The sequence below is a fragment of the Melanotaenia boesemani genome, chromosome 18 (assembly GCF_017639745.1).
Source record: "Melanotaenia boesemani isolate fMelBoe1 chromosome 18, fMelBoe1.pri, whole genome shotgun sequence".
Taxonomy (NCBI): Eukaryota; Metazoa; Chordata; class Actinopteri; order Atheriniformes; family Melanotaeniidae; genus Melanotaenia; species Melanotaenia boesemani.
In genome coordinates, this window is record NC_055699.1 from 770,115 (window position 1) to 794,095 (window position 23,981).

General features: G+C 45.0%; 2 protein-coding genes across 2 annotated transcripts in view; one reads left to right on the forward strand and one right to left on the reverse strand.

Moving 5' to 3' along the window:
* The window catches only part of LOC121629241 (LYR motif-containing protein 4B), an 80,488-nt gene that overhangs the window by 39,824 nt on the left and 16,683 nt on the right, over positions 1-23,981 (reverse strand). Inside the window, exon 2 of the mRNA XM_041968880.1 lies at positions 4,959-5,079. Within this exon, the coding sequence (XP_041824814.1) occupies positions 4,959-5,079 (121 nt within the window). The remainder of the gene's footprint in view (positions 1-4,958; positions 5,080-23,981) is intronic.
* The window catches only part of fars2 (phenylalanyl-tRNA synthetase 2, mitochondrial), a 295,775-nt gene that overhangs the window by 30,165 nt on the left and 241,629 nt on the right, over positions 1-23,981 (forward strand). The window lies entirely within an intron of this gene.

Here is a 23,981-nt window from a genome sequence, read left to right on the forward strand (position 1 = left end):
TGCCTTTGGAGACCCTACCGGGGACTAATGCCAAGCCCCTCCACCCTGGTAAGGTGGTGATTCACAGACGGCTCAGAATAAAGCCGCTGCTCCTCCACATTGAGGGGAGCCATATGAGGTGGCTCAGGAATCTGGTTAGTAAAGCCTACTGGACGCATCCCCAGGTTGGTTTTCTAGCCATGTCCCTTAGGGAGGAGGCCATGGGAAAGACCAAGGACATGCTGGAGGGTACAGCAGCCCACTCTGGATGAGCTGGAAGAAGTGGCTGGGGAGAGGGAAGTCTGAGCTTCCCAGGTGAAGCAACTTGACCTCATATAAGCAGCAGAAGATGGACGGATGGATGTTTGGAATGATAACTTCTATCTTTTCTTTACAAAAATGTGTGGGTGGCTCCTAGTGTGTCCTTGTAGATGGTTAAATTCCATTGGTTTGTGCTGTGTTCACAGGTAAAAACAAAACAAAAAAAAACAACCTATCAGCTCCTTTACGATAAAATTCCAAATCCTCCAGCTCATCCTGTGTCCTCATCCTCCCAAAACAAGACGTCATCGGTTTCATGACAAGTTCGTGCCTTTTCAGTCTTGCATGAATTATGTTTAAGAGCTTCTTCCTATTTTCTCACAAACATGAGAACCAGAGGATACCCTGCTGTCCCATTGCTGGTACAGCTGGTTGAAGACAACAGTTTTAACAAGAAAGCAGCAGGACTCTGGCTTTTAGATACATCATACGCAGCAGTCCAATGCCACTTTGTGAGGGAACCAAACACATTTCTAAAGAAATACAGATTCTTTTTTGGATTTAGGAGTATGTTTGACTGACCAAGTGCGGTGAAAAGTAGGTATTAAGGTGAGGCTGTACCTTTAATATCACTTTCTTTCTGGTGCCTTTTTTAAACCACAATTTTGCACCTTTCTGACCGACTATAACCGGGTCCTGGTAGTGGTCTGGTGCTAAAGCCAATTCAAAGAAGGTTCAACTTTTAAAAAACTTCTGAGAACTGGTTTGTTTTCCAAATCATTACCTCAGTGTAAAAGTCTGCAGGACAATGCTTGTATGAACCACAGATGAGGGAATACCACCCTGCCAGTGAATCTACTGGCAGAAAATGAGTGGTACCCAATCAATTAGAGCATCCTAAGAATTGAAGGTACATTTTAAGAGCGCCTTCTTCTGGATCACAATGCACACTACTTCAAATTGTGAAGAGCCATAAGGGGCTGCTATAAAATAAGGGGGGGGGGGGACCAATATGCAAAACCCATTTGAGGTTTTCCAGTTTTTTCTTCGACATCTTTGGTGTCTGTCCTACTCCTTCTCAGTCTTAAACCGTCCTTCCTGCACAGTCACACAGTCATTAAACTGAACAAGCTGCTTTAGTTTCTCCTCCACAAACAGAGGCAGCTCTGCAGCTGCAATCCATCATCTTTACTTCCTAACTAACTTACAAAGGCAAACACAGAGCTGCGCAGAGATCCACAGGCACGAGAATAAACTCAACTCAACAAGTGTATGCACCGTCAGTGATGCAGAAAAACACCAAGTACGCCCACATGCGGCTCACATTGTCCACCAACACATGAATATAAACACAAACACATTAACACAACAAAGCAGCTTCAGGCCAGGATGCAGATCTGGACTCTAAAACTTCATCAAGCTGCTTTTAGGAGAGTAAACGTTCATTTTGACCTTGGAAACAACAGTTTTAAATGTGACTGGTGGAGTGAAATTCCTCCTGATATTGATCAACAGAACCATGCAACTGCAAACATGCTGCTCACAGAGACATGAGGTCATGGATTTTCACGTTATGACCATCTGATCCTAAACTTGCACAGCACTGATCAATAAAAACAGAAATATATTTCTGTATGGAGGAAGAAGAAAAAAGAAAAACTCATTCAGCATAGATGAAAAAAACTTCCTGTGTCGGCACCTAAAGTAAAAATATATAAAGTTTTTTTCCTTTATCAGACATTATTAAATATTGGCATTTAAAAGGTTTAAAATCCTAAAAAAGGTTTAAAGTTTGATGCTTTTGAGCAGATCTGAAGTTGTTATAGTAACATGAAACAGCAGAAAACATATTGATGTATGACGGTCGTATGGCAGGTTTTTAGCACGTTTAAAGACCAAAGGGTCGTGCGTTTGAGGAGGGCACAAGGGTTAAGGTCTTAACTTTTTGTTTCAGTTTACAGTGACTGTCCATTATAATCTGAGAAACAGTTTCATTCATCGGCCCTGCTCCGTTTCTTAAATAACCCACTGTATGGAGCCAGGGGACGAAACCTAAAGCCACACCACATGAAACAAAAGCAAACTCAGCCACTAGAAGTAAATATGGATTTCTACACAAGCTCGTAGTATTTCAACAGCTGCAACAGTGTATGAATCAGCATGGCCAGGATTAAAAGGAAAAACACACACATGAATACAACTTAAAACACTCATACCTGGAGGTCCCACATCTTAGTGTTTTATCTGAACTACACTGCTAACTGTGTCAATCTTCTTTTGTAGATGTTTGAAGATCTACACGCGGTCATAGCTCTAAATCTCGGAGATGACTGAAGCCACATCACAGTTAGTTTGTGGTGAGAATGTAGAATAAATGATTGAAAACGAGTCCACTCAGCAAACCTGCGGCATGTAAAACAGCAGAAATGGTGTGTGGAAAACTGCGTCCACCATGATGCTGTCGCTTGTAGGGACTCCTTTCTGCTTTGGTCTGGGTTTTCCAAGCAGCACTGTCCAGCTGCAGGTTTGAAACCTAAGCCGTCTTCCTCTGGTAGCTTGTTGAACGTGAACATGTCATGTTAACCAGCCGTCCACACCAGAACGCTGCAGGAAGCTTTACACCCTTAAAACAGGTACGCTAATCGTCAGCCACACAGATTTTCTGATCTTCCTCTTTATCTCCGTACTATCATGACCAGTGGAGTTCTCGTTCATACCAATGGCAAAGCACAAACAATGTGTCTCCCTCCAATGCTGTCGATTACACACTATTTACTGTGTGTAATTCCATTACTGACTAATTTATAGTAAGTAAAACTATTAATTGGCTGCTTTTGTGGTTTAATGCCATCTTCATGTCTGGTTTATTGTTTTACAAGCTCACCGCGCTGCATTAAGCTTGGCCTTCCATTACCACTACTGTAATTACTTCGCCTGCTCACAAATGTCAGTATGTAAATTTGATCATTAAAGTTGACCCAACGACGACGGACGCGTTTTTCTTCAATGTGTGCTTGTGTGTAGAAAAAATGAAATGTCAAAGGATTCAGAACCGACTCACCTCTCTGTAATGGCTTCATTTCTAGGTTGACAGGGAGAGGACGTCTTTATGTAAACAAAGAAGATGATGCTACACGGCGCTGACAATCATTTTCATATTAAAGATTATGAAGACACAGCTGCACTGTATAATCTGAAATATACTGCATAACACTTAGTTTGACTCCACTACAAAGCAGATTTTTATACTGTTTCCCACAACAAAGCAAAGCTAAAGCACCAACAACCCAACCCGCTCGGCTCATTCCACTTATTTCAACGTGGAAGCAGAATGTAGGAGCCTCAAGGCAGAGGGCTGCACCAGCATGACAAGAACGCCACCCGAGTCTTCTTGTTGGAACTTTTGAGCTTTTTTTTTCGCATTTAGCTTTTTCTTAAGTAAGCAAATAGTGAAAACCATAAAAACTGCAGGCTACTTGTTCCTGCTGCAGGCAGAGAGAGGGCAGTCTGATGTGGTCGAGGTTCAGAAAGAGATGCAGCCAGTTTCAGTCTCTGCAGTGAGTGCAGCAGCCCAGAGGCTCACGAGGACGGAGACGTCAGCCAGACTGACACTGAGACGGGTTTCTGTTGCTTATGCATAAAAAGGAGAATCACGTGTTTAAATATTAGGGTTTCCTTTTTAATTGTTTGACATTTGGTTTAAAATGTCATTGCTGAATAATGTAAAGATGATATCATTTGAGAAAAATAAACAAATACATGGTGCTTATTTCTGGTGTATTCATGAGGGCATGTAGAACATGCACAATAAAAAACTCCATAACTCATCAAACGTGTGCAGGGGATACCGATACCGAGCACGCTGTAATAATTATATGTACAAGTTAAAATAAACCACTAATGGACACGTAGGACATTAAATGGGGAGAGTTTTACTAAAATAACTTTACTGGTAGTTTTGATTTGCGTGATGCCACGCTGCAATGTTCTGGACTGCAGGAACCCACCACACCACCGGACCCCCAACACCAGCTGCTATGATCCCAGCTGTAAAGACATGGTGGAACACGGGGCTGTTGTCCTGCATCTCTGTGCTATTCAGACCAAAATGTGCCAGATTCCAGACCTCTTCTGTACTGCATTTACCGTTCTGTGTAAAGGTCTATCATGTGACACAGACTCCACCCACCACTGCGTTGTGTGTGGATGTGATGCATTTACAGTACAAACCCCACCCGACTCATGAATCATACTCCTCATAAATTCACACTTTAGCTAAAAAAAAAAAAAGAAAAAGCTGGACGAGAGGCAGTAATACAGATGCAGACGGGGAGACTCACAATCCTCTGCTGGGATTGGCTGAGTGGCTGCTGATGCATTATGGGAACAAAGTGACTAACAGTGGGGTGATTAGCCTGGAGTTGCCACGGTAATGAGGGTCCGTGTGTACGGGACAGGTGGTCAGTCAGCACACAGGTGTTCATCTGCATACTAGTCAACCTGGTTACCTGAGGGGGAGTCTGCAGAGACAGTGTGTGTGTGTGTGTCAGTGTGTGTGTGCATGCATCTTTGCGAGGACATTTTGGTTGATCCAGACTTTGCGGACAAACCCTCTCCGGGTGATTTGGGGGTTCAAAGGGCAGTCGGAAGGTCAGTGTGTATCCACACGAAGATAGAAACACAGCATGTGTGTGTGTGTGTGTGTGTGTGTGTCACACCTGTCTCTGTATCACTGCCAGCATCTGCTGTCCTTCCTCCATCAGCTGAGCCACCGTTTTTGGATCCTCAATTTTTCTGTTGGCCCTGAAGGCATCACGCACACGTCGCAGTGCATATGTCCTGCAATACACATACACACACACACACATACACACACTTCAGATTCATTCAGTCCATTTAGAAACAGCAGTATGAGCGGTAAAGAAAAGACAGAAGCTCATAAAAACAGTAAATATGTGCAGCGGAGACACTAAAAGCCTCTTAGGGGTTTATGAGAGCAAACACATAAAAACCTGAAGACCACCAGCGGTGAAAAACAAGCAGACAGGAAAACCAACAAATTAGTGCAGCTGAGAACGAAGCAAACCTCAGGGCAGCATAATAAAAGACCAACAACAAGTAAAACAAAGAAAACAACCCATGTCTGCCTGTTACTGGGCAAAAAACATGAAGCAGGCCTAAAAAAGCCAGAAAGAAAAAGATGCAGCAACCATCCAACCGTCTCACCGTGAGAGCTCCTCACTTCACGCGTTTTTACTCTTCCACGGCCAAAATAAGCAGAATAATCACAAAGAGTGACACCGGAAATTCAGACTAATGAGAAAAGGACCCAGTATCTCACTAAAACAAAACCTCTGACTTCGGTCCTGGTGCTTCATCAGGTGCTGGTTCACAGCATGAAAGCGAGGCTACAGAGACGAGCTGGACCCAGCTAATCCCTGCTGATGGACCACTGCGGCCATTTGCTATCGCTGCCACACAACTCAGTGCACCAGCTCAATACTGGTTTATACTGGTTTTCCAACACTTTTCCATCCAAAAACATCTTGAATGGGTTCTTTTGTATTTTTCTGCTGTATTCACAGAATCCCTGGAAAGAATTATGCAATCACCCCCAACAACGTTAGTGATGTTTAAATGTGGCTTTTGTGTCGGAGCAGGATTTATTATCCACGGAGTACGACAGTTTCTGTCTCAAGCCAATCAGAGACCCGGACCAGGAAAACAGCACACATGACACCAGCTTCAAAGTTTCAGAATAAGATTTTCGTACAGGTCTTAGTCCTGAGTGTTTATCTGAACTGGTTTTCTTTTCTATTCTTTGTATGAAAATGTCATGTCAGTAGCCACATTAGAAAATATTTACTGAGAAAAATGTTGTACGCTTCTTATTTTACCTGCTGTAGAGAGACCGCACACTGACGACACACAGGTCTTTTAATCTTTCTTATTCAGAATTTCTCAGTTTTTCCATCTTATCATTTTTTCCAGCAGCTCAAATGTAGTGAAATAAAATCAAATCAAGCTCTATTGTCATTTTGCTGTACATCAGAGCAGACGAGAGGACATTTCAGACAAGAAGAGTGTGTCTCAAACCGCACACTTACTTGAGTGCACTGGAAGGTAGTGTGTAGTTCGCACTAAGCTCTACCTTCTGTAGTGACACTATCGTGGGTAAGTCCTGATCCACATTGAGCTCTAACGTTTTGCACTTTCCGGTAGTGACGTACCAGCTTAGCAGCGCCGCTCTGTTAATATACTTTCTTTTTCCTTCCAAAATCCAAAATCATGTTAACATACGTGTTTACATGTCATCATACTTTTATGCTATTAAATGTCTTTTAAAAGGCCTCATTAGTGAAACAAAGAACCGTGGCCTCCACTGTATTAATCTATCTCAGTAGATAACAATAGAAACCATCAGCACACGTTCATGTGTCTTTGCATGTCTCCCCCATACTTGTTAGTATAAAGTGTAATTTAAAACACTAATAAAACAGCTTTTAAATAAAGATATCTTAACTGAATTAAAGTACATTATCTATGTGTTTTATTGGTGTTTACACTGATACGTTCACGTCTGCAACAGGAAACCGATTTTACTAGAAACCATCATTTAAAATATGAAACGCAGTAATGAAGACGCTAAAACAGGGATGCAGAAAACATTTTATTTAAACTTTTTATTAAAACATTTCTCTCTTGCCGCCTCCTCTTCTCCACAGCAGCGTCCCAGCCCGCAGGTGGTAAATACCTCAGTGCCACTGCTGGCTCGGTGGTTTGATGCCAAAGCGACCTACGGTGAACACAGAATGGCAGGTTATATAAAAGCAAACATTATTATATATATGTACTTTATGGGTACTTTGCAGACTCTTATTTAAAGTGATGTACAATCAGTTACGGCTTCGTCAGCGTTACCATGGAAACGGGCCGGTTCTCTAACCAGCGGTGTTTCCAGATCAGTTTTCAGATCAAGGACCACTTCGTTTACGCCAGAGACCCCGCAGTGTTTTATCTGGAGGTTCAACAATCATGAATAAACATACGGAACCTATAGCATTAATCTTTTTTAACACTTATAGCCCATCTAGATCCTCGAAATCTGCTTTAAAACTGCTAACATTTACGTTGCTAACTCTACTGCAGCCTCCAACAAATGATCAGATCCATAACTGTCATCATGGATAGAAGAGATAAGAAGCATGCTGCAGTTTATATTAGAATTATGATCACATAACTTCATACTTACAACAGTAAAAAAACAGCCTCCATCTGCATCGGTACCGCTGAGTCGGTGGCTGCCAGCTCTGAAAAACTGGTTGAAAGTCCCTCCCCTTCCGCTACGTCAGCAAGATGGCGTCCGTTTAGTGCGTGTAGTGTCCATCGTTTCGCACTAGATTTTTGGCCGAGTTTAGGGCAGCATCCGGGTACTTTCAGTGCACTGAGTTTTTACTGAAATTTCTATGTCAGCGCACTAAGCACTTAAATGTAGTGTTCGAAGTATAGAAGTGCGCGGTTTGGGACACACCTGAAGAGTTCGTAAATTCATGACATGAACTCAAACCAAACGCAGCCAAACAGGTTGAAACAAAGTTAGAAATAATTCCTGTTTCTGCATCGAAACGACTCTTTTCATCGTAGGGACGTTTCTTTTCAGCGTGTTTTAAAAAGGGAGAAACGTGAGGAACCTGCGTTGCCGGGTCGGTCGCCGGGTGGCTCTAAAATGGCGGAGAAAGCCACGGTGACGTCACATGTGCATTACTGGGTCGTCTGAGGAGTTTTTGTTTTTTTAAATCATGATTTGACCACATTTGTCGTCCCATCAGAAACAGAAAACACTGCTTTGCAGAAACTGAACAAGGACGCAGTTTTCTGGTCGGAGACAGTAGTTGGTGAGGCTCGGCGCCACGCCTCTGATTTCACTTCCTGCAGCTTCTCACCACAAACAGAAGCACAGAGATCAATAAACCGATGCTCGCTACCAGGGAAAGCCTATGTGAGAGATTGTGGTCAACTTTCTGAAAGTGTGTGTGTGTGTGTCTATCCGTACGATAGGTCTTAATGATGTGTGTGTGTGTGTGTGGGTGGGTGTTATCTGATACTCTTCAAAGCCTGAGCAGCTTTGTCTTCCCTCCAAACCTTTATCTCTGCTTCGCTTTACAACTTGTGACGTTCAGATTGTTTCCTCGGATGAGATCAGCTGCAGAAACAACTAATTTTTTCTTCAGTCTGTAGTTTTTAAAACTGCATCAACACTAATAATTACTCTTCTCTTGACAGCTGTTCAAGGCATCTGCTTTAAAGGTGAAAGATAAAGACGCTCCAATCATCTTTTCTCTGCTTCAGATTCCTGAAATTAGATATGTGTCGATACCGATGTTTTCTGGTACAAAATCGCTGTTCGTATTGATTATATAATATATATCTAATATTATGTAAAAGGTCAAACAGTGAAATGTGAGCGCAGTCTCACACAGGGGTTAGGGTGGTTATCTCTATGTAAATTATTTTAACAACACCGTCTGTTAGCATTAGCTATGCTCCCCTGGCTGAAAAAACAAGTGTCCAATAAATAAACAAGCAAAAAGAACTATAGAAAGCCCTGAGAACACCTGAAAACCACTTCCAAAGATTAGGAGAAAATGTGGCTGCTGTGGAGCAAATGGAGGAATTGGGAGTTAGATAGATACTACCTGATACCTGGTATCTTACACGTCACACACAAAAATAATAAATAGTTTTCCCTTCAATTATTAAATAGGTGGGAATAGATTACCTGTTATATATATATATATATATATATATATATATTTTTTAAACAAAACAAAGGCTTTAATCTGACAAACTGAAAGCTGGAGGGGTCATTTTTAGTCAGTCCTCTCATTGGTCAGCAGGGCTTCAGAGGCGGGTGCTGGATCGTCCTGACAACGGTACAGTTGTGTCTGCACATTTTCATGTAGATAGGGGTTTTTGTGGGGGAGCATAGGAGGGAAAACACGGCAAAATGCCCGTGTTAATGTGGCCATTAAACTCCTTACTCAGTCTTAACCTGGGCAATCCTTTTCCACCAGGAAAGCCAAAGTTCCTGGACACAGATCAGAGCATCAGAGACTACATCCAAGACTGCTGCTGGAGTTTTAACCAGGACTAAGAGATCTGAACACATCACACCAGTTTTAACATCTTTACACTGGTTTCCAGTTTATACTGGTTTCCAGTCAGTCACAGAATAGATTTTAAAACCCCTCTGCTTGTTTACAAATCCCAGAATGGTTTAGGCCCAGAATACATCTGTTATATGTTCAGAGAATATAAACCTAGCAGCAACTAGTCCAGACCAGGGTCCAGACCAGGGTCCGGACCAGAGTCCAGACCAGGGTCCAGACCAGAGTTCAGACCAGAGTCCGGACCAGGGTCCAGACTAAACATGGAGAAGCAGCATTTAGCTGTTATGCTGTAAACAAATGGAACAAACTGCCAGTGGAGATTAAACTTCCACCAAATGTAGACATTTTTAAATCCAGGTTAAAAACATTTCTTTTCTCATGAGCCTATGTATGAAATCTGCATGTTAACTTTTTTTTTTTTTAACTTATCTTGCTTTTAATCATTTTAATGTAATTTATTATTTTATTGTGATTATGTGTTGATGCCTTTTACTATTTCTAAATATCTGTAATGCTTTTGTTTTATGTAAAGCACTTTGAACTGTCCTGTACATGAAATGAGTTATACAAATAAACTGCCTTGCCTTACAGTACCTTCTATTATACACCAGGATATAAACTGTGTCACACATCGAACTCTACATGTCCAGGTGGTTTAGTCACTGAGTCTGAAACAAAGGCCTGAAGTACTCCCCGACTTTTACTAGTCTGCACTGGGCTAGCTCTGAACTTCCACCTCAACACCGTCACTACATCCAGTTTTTATTACAGATCAGGCCACCAGAACCACAGAGTTCAGTGGCTGAAAAAAACATGAAGGTAACCAGAACCAGGTTCTTCAGGCAGGAGCTGCAGAAGTAAAAATGGATTTGGTTTGATGGACTCGGGCCTCATTACTGCTGGCAGCTCCTTTGATGTGAGGAAACTGAAACAGAAACCGGCGCGTAGCAAACCCATTCATCTTCTTTCTTTGTGTCTCTGAATCATTTAAGGTTTAAGACAGATCCAATAAAAGAGTGATGGATCGGATTTACATCCAATTTGACGTCTGCTAAGAGGGCGGGTTTAGATCGCTCTGAAGGTCAAACTGGAAGAACTGCACTGGATGGATGAGGTGAGCAAAGAAGAGAAGGTATACTAGAAGTGGAGGAGAGAAAGAAGGAAGAGAAAGAATGAAAAACAACAAATATGACATTTTAGACACGAGGAAGTAAGAAACAGAGGACATGAAGGACAGAAAACGGTGGAATAACGATGTTTGGAAGCAACGAGCAAGAGGAGGTAAGGCGAAGATGAAAAGAAAAAGAAAAGGAAAGAAAAGCAGAAGGAAAAGATTGGCCGAAAAGAGATGGAAGAAAAGTCAGAAGGATGTAAAGTTCAACCAAACAACAAGGAATAAAGTTGTTAAAGAAAAGAAAGGATGAGCGGATGGAGACACTGTCATTGGAGGATAAACCCGCCTCCGTCATGTCCACCAGCTGCTCCACTTTAAGTCTTTCTGCTCGTTTCTTGCTTTAGCTTAACTCCAGGAAACTCACAAATGGTGGGATCTGATTGGTGAAGATTCATGACATGATGAATTAAATGTTTCCGAAGCTGATCTCGATTGTTGAAACCAAAGTTGTTGTCATGTCACCGTACCTATCAATCCTGTACATTAATAAATTTAGCTTACAGTTTCCAGGTGAATTTGTACTTTTGAAGGATAAGATCCATCCAGTCCTAACTCTGAGAGAAGACTTCCATCCGTTATAAAGCTTAACCCTTTAAAGATGCACTCATTCAGAGAAAACTGACAGAAAGACAGCGAGAGGCTGGAAATCGTGTGAATGATTTAACTTTGAGCGCCATCTCGTCATGGAAACTTCAGAGGGAATTCTCTCGTGTGATCTCTGCAGGATGAGACGCGACGGCAAGAAGAGGAGAAGGCGAGTTGGAGCGAGGAAGGGCGAGGAGAGGAGGCAGGAAACAAGGAGAGAGAGAAACTCTCCACCATCACTTATTTATCTAAAGCCTTTGTCATCTTGTGATAAGGAAGATGGCAGGTTTGAAATATTTTAATAGGAGAGAAAAGACACAAGGAGGTGAAAGAGGAGAGATGCTAATGACACAACAGGAAGAGACGAAAGACAAAAACACTGAATCAGTCTGGTATTTGGTATTTGTTGTTGTTCTGGCAGAGAGATGACCTACTTCTGTCAGTCTGCTTCCTCCTCCTCCTCTTCATCTTTTTACCTCTGTCTGTTTCCAGCTACCTGAGGGTTTGTGCCCTGCAGGGAGTTTAATACTGAAAAATAAAGTCTGTTTGAGGCAAAGATGGAGACAGCTGTCAAAAAAAATTTTAATAATGAAAAATAAATGAATAAATCAAACAATGTCATATATATATATATATATATATATATATGTTTAACAATGCAGATTTGGATTTGCTGCCGAACTGTATCCCCTGATTTTGCAAATCACTCACTCAGTCCATAGGATTAGTGTGGAGCTGAACAGCAACAGCCCTGTATGTGCGTAGGAAGACATGGAGGTGATGTAGCAACACCACAAACCTCCTCAAACATCCGAGAATCAATGATAGCTCGGTAAATACTGAAATCATGATAAGGAAGAGTAGGAGAGGGACAGGTGCTGCAAGGGTGAGACAGACGTCACCATCAGGCACCATCAGGTACATTCAGGTACAAAACAAAAAGCTTATCAATTTTACTCAATGGAAAAATAAAGGAATAAAACAGTTAGAACATATAATAGAAAATGGAAACTTCTTATCATTTAATATTCTCACTTCACAATATGGAATCAGTAGCAAAACATTTTTAGAATATCACCAGCTTAAATCTATTATATGTAAAAAATATACCATTAATCAATTAAACTTACAGCTACCTATTAGGGTGGCAGAATTCATTAATCTCAATGCCCCAAAGCTATTATCAAAAACATATAGACTATTATCTAAACTAGAAGACTCAATCTGTCTTCCAACTTCAAAATGGGAGGGTGACTTATCCAGTAACTTTAATAAAGATAAATGGTCACAAATATGTTTAAACACCTTTAAAATGACTAAAAATTCAAATATGTAACTAATACAATTCAAAATTCTGCATAGAACTCATTATACAGGACAAAGGATGTTCAGAATGGGTCTGTCACAATCAAACATCTGCACACACTGCAATGAAAACACACCTGACAACTACCTCCATGCCTTGTGGTCCTGCACACCTGTCTGCAGGTTCTGGCTTCAGGTATGTGTGGACATGTCAACATGGTTTAAATGTAATATTCCTACAATCCCCGCACTATGTCTACTAGGTGACTTGGGTGACATTAATATGGTCTGCCTCCTTAAAGAACTATTCGGCTGAATCTCATTCCTTCTGGTCCCCTGTGCTTAGTTCCATCACTTAGTGTAGGTGGAGGACTGTGACCTCGTTGCTGGGGGTGGTGGGCCTTGGGCCTGCCGCTGTCCCCATCCTCTCATTCCCCTTTAAGGGTGTGGGAGGGTGGGAACTTTCTGGGGTGGGTGGCGGCTCACTGGCTGCGGTCCCTGAATGGCCCGGTCGTGGGGGGCGGCCTCTCCTGGCCTGTCTTGCCCTGGGGGGCCTCCTGGGGAGCAGGGGTGCCTAATGCCACTAAAGGCTCATCATCCAGAGGGTAGTTTGCTTCCCTCTGGACGTACATCCCCGGACACCTCTTACTTCCCGCTCTCTCTGTCTCACACACACACACACACACGTAGGGAGTTGGGAGGCGTGGAGCCATGCGGGGTGGAACGGAGGAGACCATTCAGTGGTCTCCTTGGATGCACCCCGTGGCTGCTCGCCTCTCAGTTTTAATTGCACCGAGACACCAAAACACAAGAAACACAACACACAAACAACACCTGGGGGGCATGGCATGCGGTGCATGGCGGGCTGGGCCACTTAGGTGGCCCGGCTCGCGGCTCATTGCAGTCACTGCCCCTCAATTTTAATTGCACACAACACACACTACATAAACAGTCAGGAGAGGGGAGGGAGAGGGTATTGGGAACCTCTTACACCCCTGCTCCTCCTGTGTGTGGCTGGGGGCGGGCAGGGGGGGTGGGGGGGGGGGGGGGTGGTTGCCCCGGGGCTGGGTCCCGGGGTGGCTGCGCTGGTGAGCTGCTGGATATATGGGGATTGGGGCTCGCTGTCCGCTGGTCCGCCTGGGGTGTCCCCCCCGGGGCATGGTGGGAGGGTTGTGTGTGGCGTGATTGTGTGGTGGTGAGTGATTGTGGGTGTGGCACGGGGGAGGGTGTGAGTGTGGGGTTATATGGGGTGCAGGTTGAAGTAGATGGGGAGTGGGGGGAGGGGGCCGATAGCACCCTGGTTCCCGGGGTGTGCGGCTGGAACATCGGGGTGTGTGCTGGCCTACGCCGGGTGGCTGTCTGGGGGGGCCTGGTCCTCCTAGGCATGTTGCGGGCCCTCTGCCTTTGGGGGGTGGGGCGGCCGCCTCTGGGCTCCTGGGGCCCTGGGCCCTTCGCTTGGGCTGCCCTGGGTGGGCCGGTCCCTGGCGGGGCCGGCGGCTGCTGATCTTGGCCCACTGGGGCCTGTGCCCCGGGACCGTGGGGGGCTCTTGCTGGGGCTCTCCTCTGCCGCCCTTCGGGTGGGGCTGGAGTTGTCTTTGTGGTGGGGTGGCATGGGTTGCTGCTCCGGGTCTGCTGCTGAGGGCCCGGCCCAGGCCCTGGTCTGCCTCTGGCCTCCGTGGAGGCGAGGTCGCATTTGCATGATCTCACTCACCACTCTTCATCACTGATCACTCCTTGTTTCTCATGCTCTGCATGCTGACAGTCACTGAGTTGTCTAGTGGGTTTTTAATACTAAGCCATAATTATAATAAAAAATTAAAAAAAAATTTTTTTTGTATTTTTCCTGTGAGTTAGTATCTGGTCGCTGTTATGTCTTTTTGATTTGATTTGGTTATTATTTAAAAACTCTTAATGACTGGCAGCCCTGTTTTGTTTTTTTTTTGTTTTTTTTTTTTTGTTGTTTGTTTTTTTCTGTGTGTGTGTTTCTGCTTTTGTAAAAGTTGTAGGAAATGTTCTGGTGTGTTCATGTACAGGTGTAACAGTTTGTTGTCTGGTGATGGTGTGCATTGAAGGGTCGTTTTCCTTCTGTCTGTGATCTTTTTGTCTCCTTTCTTCTTTCCCTTTTGCTCTTTTTGCTATTTTCCATCTTTTTCTGTCCCCTCCGGTCAGGTCCAGCAAGATTACATAGATTCCGTGATTCAAAGTAAATAAATAAATAAATTAATCACATTATCAAGAGGAGCCTTACCCATAGACCGCCCCTTGGCAGAGCAAATTTGTTCAGCACGATACAGCAACCAGATTATCATTTTGCTTGCTATGATGCTGGACAAGTTAAAAAAAAAAAAAAAGTACTATCCGGTACTATCAGGCACCATCAGGTACTATCAGGCACCATCAGGCAGTATCAAGTACTATCCGGTACAATCAGGCACCATCAGGTACCATCAGGCAGTATCAAGTACTATCCGGTACTATCAGGCACCATCAGGTACCATCAGGCACCATCAGATTCAGATTCAGATTCAGATTCAGATAACCTTTATTTGTCCCACAGCGGGGAAATTGCAGCGCAACAGCAGCAGAAGACACGCAATAGACAACAAATGGTACAATTTAAGAGGATAATAAAAAGAAATGTAAGTACTTAAACATAATAAAACTAAGTGAAATAGTTAAATAAATGACTAAATGTAATAAAAAAACCTGTACACAGTACAGGGGGTGTGTCTGGGGATGTATATACAAGGTAATGGGTAGTGCAAAAACAGCAGTGAAAAATGAACAGTAAGATAAATGATATGTTATTGCACAAGTCCGTATAGTTCGTTATATTCTTCAGTCTAGCGGGCATTAAGTTTGTTGTGAAGCCTGACAGCAGCAGGCAGGAAAGATCTGCGGTACCTCTCCTTCACGCAGCGAGGATGAAGCAGCCGCTCACTGAAGGAACTGCTCAGAGCTGTCAGGGTGTGCTGGAGGGGGTGGGATGGGCTGTTCAACATGGATGACAGCTTAGCAGTCATCCTCTCATTTCCCACTACCTCTACTGAGTCCAGGGGGCATCCCAGGACAGAACTGGCCCTCCTCACCAGTCTGTCCATTTTCCTCCTGTCTCTGTCCATTATGCTGCTGGTCCAGCAGACTATCCCATAGAAGATGGCTGAGGCCACCACAGAGTCATAAAAGGTCCTGAGGAGTGGACGCTGCACTCCGAAGGACCTCAGCCTCTTGAGCAGGAACAGTCTGCTGTTGCCCTTCTTGACCAGGGCGTTGGTGTTGTCCGACCAGTCCAGACGGTCATTCAGGTGAACACCCAGGTACTTGTAGGACCTCACCAGGTCGATGTCCATTCCCTGGATGTTCACTGGTACAGGTGGAGAGTTGTTATGCCTGCGGAAATCCACCACCAGCTCCTTGGTTTTGCTGGTATTGATCTGGAGGTTATTCCGCAGGCTCCAGTCCACAAAGTCCTGAATAAGTCCTCTGTACTCCCTGTCGTCTCCATCTGTAATGAGGCCAACAACAGCAGAGTCATCAGAGTACTTTTGCAGATGGCATGATGGTGTGTTATGTGCGAAGTCCGCGGTGTAGAGGGTGAACAGGAAAGGAGCCAGAACCGTTCCCTGCGGTGCACCCGTGCTGCAGAGAAGCCGGTCCGACTCAGAGCCCTGCACCCTCACAAATTGTGGTCTGTGGGTAAGGTAGTCCAGAATCCAGGAGGTGAGGTGATGGTCCACCCCAGCCAGCTGCAGCTTGTCCACCAACAACCTGGGCTGGATGGTGTTGAATGCACTGGAGAAATCAAAGAACATCATCCTCACAGTGCTTCCAGCCTTCTCCAGGTGAGAGAGAGAGGTGTGGAGGAGGTAGAGGATGGCATCATCCACCCCGATGTCAGGTTGGTAGGCGAACTGCAGCGGGTCCATGAAGGAGCTCACCATCGGACGCAGATGTGCGAGGACCAGTCTCTCCAGCGCCTTCATCAGGTGAGACGTCAGAGCTACTGGCCTGTAGCCGTTGAGCTCCTTTGAGTGCGATGTTTTTGGCACGGGCACGATGCAGGATGTCTTCCACAACTTTGGCACTTTCCCCAGTTTCAGGCTCAGGTTGAACATGTACCCAAAGATCCCACACAGCTGGTCTGTGCAGGACTTCAGGAGCCTGGAGCTGATGCCGTCCGGACCTGCAGCTTTCCTAGCCCTGGTCTTCTTAAGGGCCTCCCTCACCTGGTATGTAGTGAAGGACAGACCAGAGCAGGGGGGTGTTGATGGGGGAGGGGCACACGGGACAGAGTGTGAAGTGAAGGTGTGTGAGCCAAAGATTGTAAGAGAGGGAGAGGGGGGTAAGGCGGAGCTGCAGGCAGTAGAAGCTGATGGGGTTTGCAGCAGAGGAGACTGGGTCGATGGAAGAGCGGGTGCCTGATCAAACCTATTGAAAAATAAGTTCAGGTCATCTGCCCTGCCCTGGTCTCCCACCCGTTGGGACTTTGGCTCCTTGTAGCCCGAGATGGTCTTCAGTCCCTTCCAGACATCACGGATGTTGTTGTGCTGCAGCTGGTACTCCATCTTCCTCCTGTAACTGTCCTTCCCCCTCCTGATCGTCCTCCTCAACTCCCTCTGCACAAATTTCAGCTCCTCTTTGTTCCTGGACTGAAAGGCTCTCTTCTTCTCCTTCAGGAGAGCCTTGATGTCTGGGGTGATCCAGGGCTTACTGTTGGAGAAGCTCCGTGCAGTCCTGGTTGGTACGGTGTTTTCTACACAGAAATTAATATAGTCTGTCAGGCAGTCGGTGAGGCTGTCGATGTCTTCCCCATGGGCATCACTGAAGACACCCCACAGCGTTGTGTGAAAACAGTCCTTCAGGGCCTCCTCGGCTTCTTCGGACCATTTCTTAACGGTGCGGGTGACAGCAGGCTGCCTGTGCACAAAAGGTTTATACACAGGCAGGAGGTGCACAAGGTTGTGATCGGCACGGCCCAGGGGAGGAAGAGGGAGTGAATGATATGCCTCCTTGGTGTTGGCGTAAAACAGGTCCAGTGTTTTATTGTCTCTGGTGCAGCATGTGACATACTGGGTGAATTTGGGCAGTGAGGAGGAGGGTGGAGTAACATGATTGAAATCTCCAGAGATGAGAAGGAGGGCATCAGGATGCTGTGTCTGCAGCCTGCTCACTGCTGAGAGCAGGACATCACAGGCTGCATCTGCGTTAGCAGAGGGGGGGATGTACACCACCACAGCGAGGGCATGAGTGAACTCCCTCGGCAGGTAGTGGGGCCTCATGCTCACAGCCAACAGTTCAATGTCCTTACAGCAGTGCTGCTCCTTAACAGTGATGTGCCCAGGGTTACACCATCTATCATTTGCAAACACTGCCAGCTCTCCTCCTTTCCTCTTACCGCTCTCCTTGCTTCTGTCTGCCCGTAGTAGCGTGAATCCGTCCAATTCCACAGCCGTGTCCGGAGCCAGCGCAGTTAGCCACGTCTCAGTAAACAGCAGGAGGCTGCTCTCCCGGTACTCACGCCGGTGCCGGGTCAGCGCCGCCAGCTCGTCCATCTTGTTGGTTAGAGATCTTACGTTCCCCATGATGATGGACGGGAGAACGGGCCGGTAACGTCTCCTCCTAGCACGGCGCTCGGCTCCGGCCCGGCGTTCCCGTCTCCTCCTCTTCAGTTCGGGGGGAACATCGGGCCGCTCCACAGATAGCACCGGCGCGCTGCGCAGGGCTAACAGCTGATCCCTGCTGTAAACAATGGAGCCATGACTCCGCGTGCGGTCTCCGGACACAGCCGTGAGAAGGGCAAAAACCAGAAGAGCCACCAGCGCTAACTCCGCAAGTTTTGTGTGCATGACGAAGAGGAGTTAAAAGCACACAAGAGCAAAAATAAGAGCAAAGAGAAAGAAATAATTTAAATGTAGGAAAAGTAAGAAAAAAGGCAGTATCAAGTACTATCCGGTACTATCAGGCACCATCAGGTACTGTCAGGCACTATCAGCAGGTACTATCAGGTACTATCCGGTACTATCAGGCACCATGAGGCAGTATCAAGTACTATCCGGTACTATCAGGCACCATCAGGTACTGTCAGGCACCATCAGGCAGTATCAAGTACTATCCGGTACAATCAGGTACCCTCAGGCACCATCAGGCAGTATCAAGTACTATCTGGTACTATCAGGAACCACCAGGTACCATAAGGCACCATCAGGCAGTTTCAAGTACTATCCGGTACTATCAGGCACCATCAGGTACCATCAGGCACCATCAGGCAGTATCAAGTACTATCCGGTACTATCAGGCACCATCAGGTACTGTCAGGCACCATCAGGTACCATCAGGTACTATCAGGCAGTATCGAGTACCATCCGGTACTATCAGGAACCATCAGGCACCATGAGGCACCATCAGGTACTATCCGGTACTATCAGGCACCATCAGGTACCATCAGGCACCATCAGGTACCATCAGGCACCATCAGGTACATTCAGGTACCATCAGGTACCATCAGGTACATTCAGGTACCATCAGGTACCATCAGGTACCATCAGGTACATTCAGATACCATCAGGCACCATCAGGTACCATCAGGTACATTCAGGTACCATCAGGCACCATCAGGCACCATCAGGTACATTCAGATACCATCAGGCACCATCAGGCACCATCAGGTACCATCAGGTACCATCAGGTACATTCAGATACCATCAGGCACCATCAGGTACCATCAGGTACATTCAGGTACCATCAGGCACCATCAGGCACAATCAGGTACATTCAGATACCATCAGGCACCATCAGGTACCATCAGGCACAATCAGGTACCATCAGGTACATTCAGATACCATCAGGTACCATCAGGCAACCCAAATGCTGTACAAGGTTTCTGGTGTTAAATTTGCCAGCGTTCGTGCCACCTCTGGAAACTGCAGCCCTGCATTTGAGGCATGTCGCTGTTTTGCTAGCGGGATTTTCTAATGAGTAAGAATATAATGCTAATGCTAAATGTTAGCACAACAGTAACTCATGTGCTGCTGCTTTTCCACCTACCAATCCAAACACTTGTCACACAAAATTACATAACTTCCTGTGTCTGTGTGTGATGGTGTTGGGCAGAAAAAACGAATTATAATTCCGTTTCTGTGGTATCGAACGGTATTTAGACAGGAACAATTGCAGATCCCCTTCCTTTACTTTTGGCGGGATCGGTGAGTATTTCCGATGCTGATATCTGTTTTGGCCCAACTCTAGAAGAAAGGCAATGAGAGTGTTTAGGGCAAGCTGGGCGGTTGGAAACAACTATATAGCGATGCATTACCACCACCAGCTGGTGTCTGGAGCTGATGTCGGATCGCAGGAGTAAACTCTGAACTCAGCACTGCCCACTAGTGAAGTAGTTGACTTTACAACCACTGCAACGCAAAAGACGAATGGAAGGACAGCGACCCATGACAATGTTTTAAATGGACGTCACTATTCACTTACGTAAGGGAGCAGAAATGCGCCTTAAATGCTATTCCAAATTTTTTAACACATGCTCCTAATGTGCTTTTTCATCTGAAGGAAATGTTAAATTTTCTCACCAGAATGCTTCATTTACAAGGTAAAATCACAAAATGCCCCCAGCCCCACCTCATGACGCCATGTCTGTCTCCATTTTCACACCCTCTGAGTTTGCAGATATGATGTTATTTTTTAAGAATCAAGATCCAAAAGTTCTGGTTCTGTTCTGTGGACTGATCTGGAAGTTCTGGGACCGATTGTCCAGACAAGAATGCTGCACAAGCTCCTCACAAGAGCTTTGAAATTAAGAGCCACTGTGATTCATTTCCACACATTGTCCCCATTTTAATAGTAAAGCTCTATGTTAATTTAATTAACTTAGTTTAACTTTGTCTTTATTGAAGGAAAGGACTACAGTATTTATGGAGACAAACTCACTTAAAAGCATAAAGTATGGTTTCAGCATGGGTTGGAGCAGGGGGTCCGTGGCTTTATGCATGAAGGGAGTCCCTGAACTACACAACAGTGAGGAAACAACAGTGTGCTCAGTCAGAGGCTTCAAGAGGCCTCAAGACAAATTTATTGATCCCAAAAAGACACTTCATTTGTGCCCCGTCCAAGTTGCTGCAAGACAGAAAGATACAGGAAGTCCTTCCTGCCAACAGCCAAAAACCAACTACAAATTTATAATTTTCCCTCAGAAGTCACCTGAGATGACTCAAGCATCTGATTAGGAAGCTCCCTGGTTACCTCCCTTTGGAGGTTTTTCAAGCACATTCAACAAGGAAAAGACAAGCAGGGCAGAGTCAGATCTCACGGGAGGGATTTGATATTCCTTCAGGTCCATGAACGCCTCATCATCCCCCAGGAGGAGCTGAAGAGAGAGGTCTGGCTTTCCTTCCTAGTGGGTTTTTAATACTAAGCCATAATTATAATAAAAAATTAAAAAAAAAATGTTTTTGTATTTTTCCTGTGAGTTAGTATCTGGTCGCTGTTATGTCTTTTTGATTTGATTTGGCTATTATTAAAAAACTCTTAATGACTGGCAGCCCTGTTTTTTTTTTTTTTTTTTTTGTTTTGTTGTTTGTTTTTTTCTGTGTGTGTGTTTCTGCTTTTGTAAAAGTTGTAGGAAATTTTCTGGTGTGTTCATGTACAGGTGTAACAGTTTGTTGTCTGGTGATGGTGTGCATTGAAGGGTCGTTTTCCTTCTGTCTGTGATCTTTTTGTCTCCTTTCTTCTTTCCCTTTTGCTCTTTTTGCTATTTTCCATCTTTTTCTGTCCCCTCCGGTCAGGTCCAGCAAGATTACATAGATTCCGTGATTCAAAGTAAATAAATAAATAAATTAATCACATTATCAAGAGGAGCCTTACCCATAGACCGCCCCTTGGCAGAGCAAATTTGTTCAGCACGATACAGCAACCAGATTATCATTTTGCTTGCTATGATGCTGGACAAGTTAAAAAAAAAAAAAAGTACTATCCGGTACTATCAGGCACCATCAGGTACTATCAGGCACCATCAGGCAGTATCAAGTACTATCCGGTACAATCAGGCACCATCAGGTACCATCAGGCAGTATCAAGTACTATCTGGTACTATCAGGACCCACCAGGTACCATCAGGCACCATCAGGCAGTTTCAAGTACTATCCGGTACTATCAGGCACCATCAGGTACCATCAGGCACCATCAGGCAGTATCAAGTACTATCCGGTACTATCAGGCACCATCAGGTACTGTCAGGCACTATCAGCAGGTACTATCAGGTACTATCCGGTACTATCAGGCACCATGAGGCAGTATCAAGTACTATCCGGTACTATCAGGCACCATCAGGTACTGTCAGGCACCATCAGGCAGTATCAAGTACTATCCGTTACAATCAGGTACCCTCAGGCACCATCAGGCAGTATCAAGTACTATCTGGTACTATCAGGAACCACCAGGTACCATCAGGCACCATCAGGCAGTTTCAAGTACTATCCGGTACTATCAGGCACCATCAGGTACCATCAGGCACCATCAGGCAGTATCAAGTACTATCCGGTACTATCAGGCACCATCAGGTACTGTCAGGCACTATCAGCAGGTACTATCAGGTACTATCCGGTACTATCAGGTACCATCAGGTACATTCAGGCACCATCAGGCACTATGAGGTACCATCAGGTACATTCAGGTACCATCAGGCACCATCAGGTACCATCAGGCACCATCAGGTACCATCAGGTACATTCAGATACCATCAGGAACCATTAGGTACCATCAGGCACCATCAGGCACCATCAGGCACCATCAGGTACATTCAGGTACCATCAGGCACCATCAGGTACATTCAGGTACCATCAGGTACCATCAGGCAGTATCGAGTACCATCCGGTACTATCAGGAACCATCAGGCACCATGAGGCACGATCAGGTACTATCCGGTACTATCAGGCACCATCAGGTACCATCAGGTACTATCAGGCACCATCAGGCACCATCAGGTACCATCAGGTACATTCAGGTACCATCAGGTACCATCAGGCACCATCAGGTACATTCAGGTACCATCAGGTACCATCAGGTACATTCAGGTACCATCAGGCACTATCAGGTACCATCAGGTACCATCAGGTACATTCAGATACCATCAGGTACCATCAGGTACATTCAGGTACCTTCAGGCACCATCAGGCACCATCAGGTACATTCAGATACCATCAGGCACCATCAGGTATCATCAGGTACATTCAGATACCATCAGGCACCATCAGGTACCATCAGGTACATTCAGGTACCATCAGGCACCATCAGGTACCATCAGGTACATTCAGATACCATCAGGCACCATCAGGTACCATCAGGTACATTCAGGTACCATCAGGCACCATCAGGTACCATCAGGTACATTCAGATACCATCAGGTACCATCAGGCAACCCAAATGCTGTACAAGGTTTCTGGTGTTAAATTTGCCAGCGTTCGTGCCACCTCTGGAAACTGCAGCCCTGCATTTGAGGCATGTCGCTGTTTTGCTAGCGGGATTTTCTAACGAGTAAGAATATAATGCTAATGCTAAATGTTAGCACAACAGTAACTCATGTGCTGCTGCTTTTCCACCTACCAATCCAAACACTTGTCACACAAAATTACATAACTTCCTGTGTCTGTGTGTGATGGTGTTGGGCAGAAAAAACGAATTATAATTCCGTTTCTGTGGTATCGAACGGTGTTTAGACAGGAACAATTGCAGATCCCCTTCCTTTACTTTTGGCGGGATCGGTGAGTATTTCCGATGCTGATATCTGTTTTGGCCCAACTCTAGAAGAAAGGCAATGAGAGTGTTTAGGGCAAGCTGGGCGGTTGGAAACAACTATATAGCGATGCATTACCACCACCAGCTGGTGTCTGGAGCTGATGTCGGATCGCAGGAGTAAACTCTGAACTCAGCACTGCCCACTAGTGAAGTAGTTGACTTTACAACCACTGCAACGCAAAAGACGAATGGAAGGACAGCGACCCATGACAATGTTTTAAATGGACGTCACTATTCACTTACGTAAGGGAGCAGAAATGCGCCTTAAATGCTATTCCAAATTTTTTAACACATGCTCCTAATGTGCTTTTTCATCTGAAGGAAATGTTAAATTTTCTCACCAGAATGCTTCATTTACAAGGTAAAATCACAAAATGCCCCCAGCCCCACCTCATGACGCCATGTCTGTCTCCATTTTCACACCCTCTGAGTTTGCAGATATGATGTTATTTTTTAAGAATCAAGATCCAAAAGTTCTGGTTCTGTTCTGTGGACTGATCTGGAAGTTCTGGGACCGATTGTCCAGACAAGAATGCTGCACAAGCTCCTCACAAGAGCTTTGAAATTAAGAGCCACTGTGATTCATTTCCACACATTGTCCCCATTTTAATAGTAAAGCTCTATGTTAATTTAATTAACTTAGTTTAACTTTGTCTTTATTGAAGGAAAGGACTACAGTATTTATGGAGACAAACTCACTCAAAAGCATA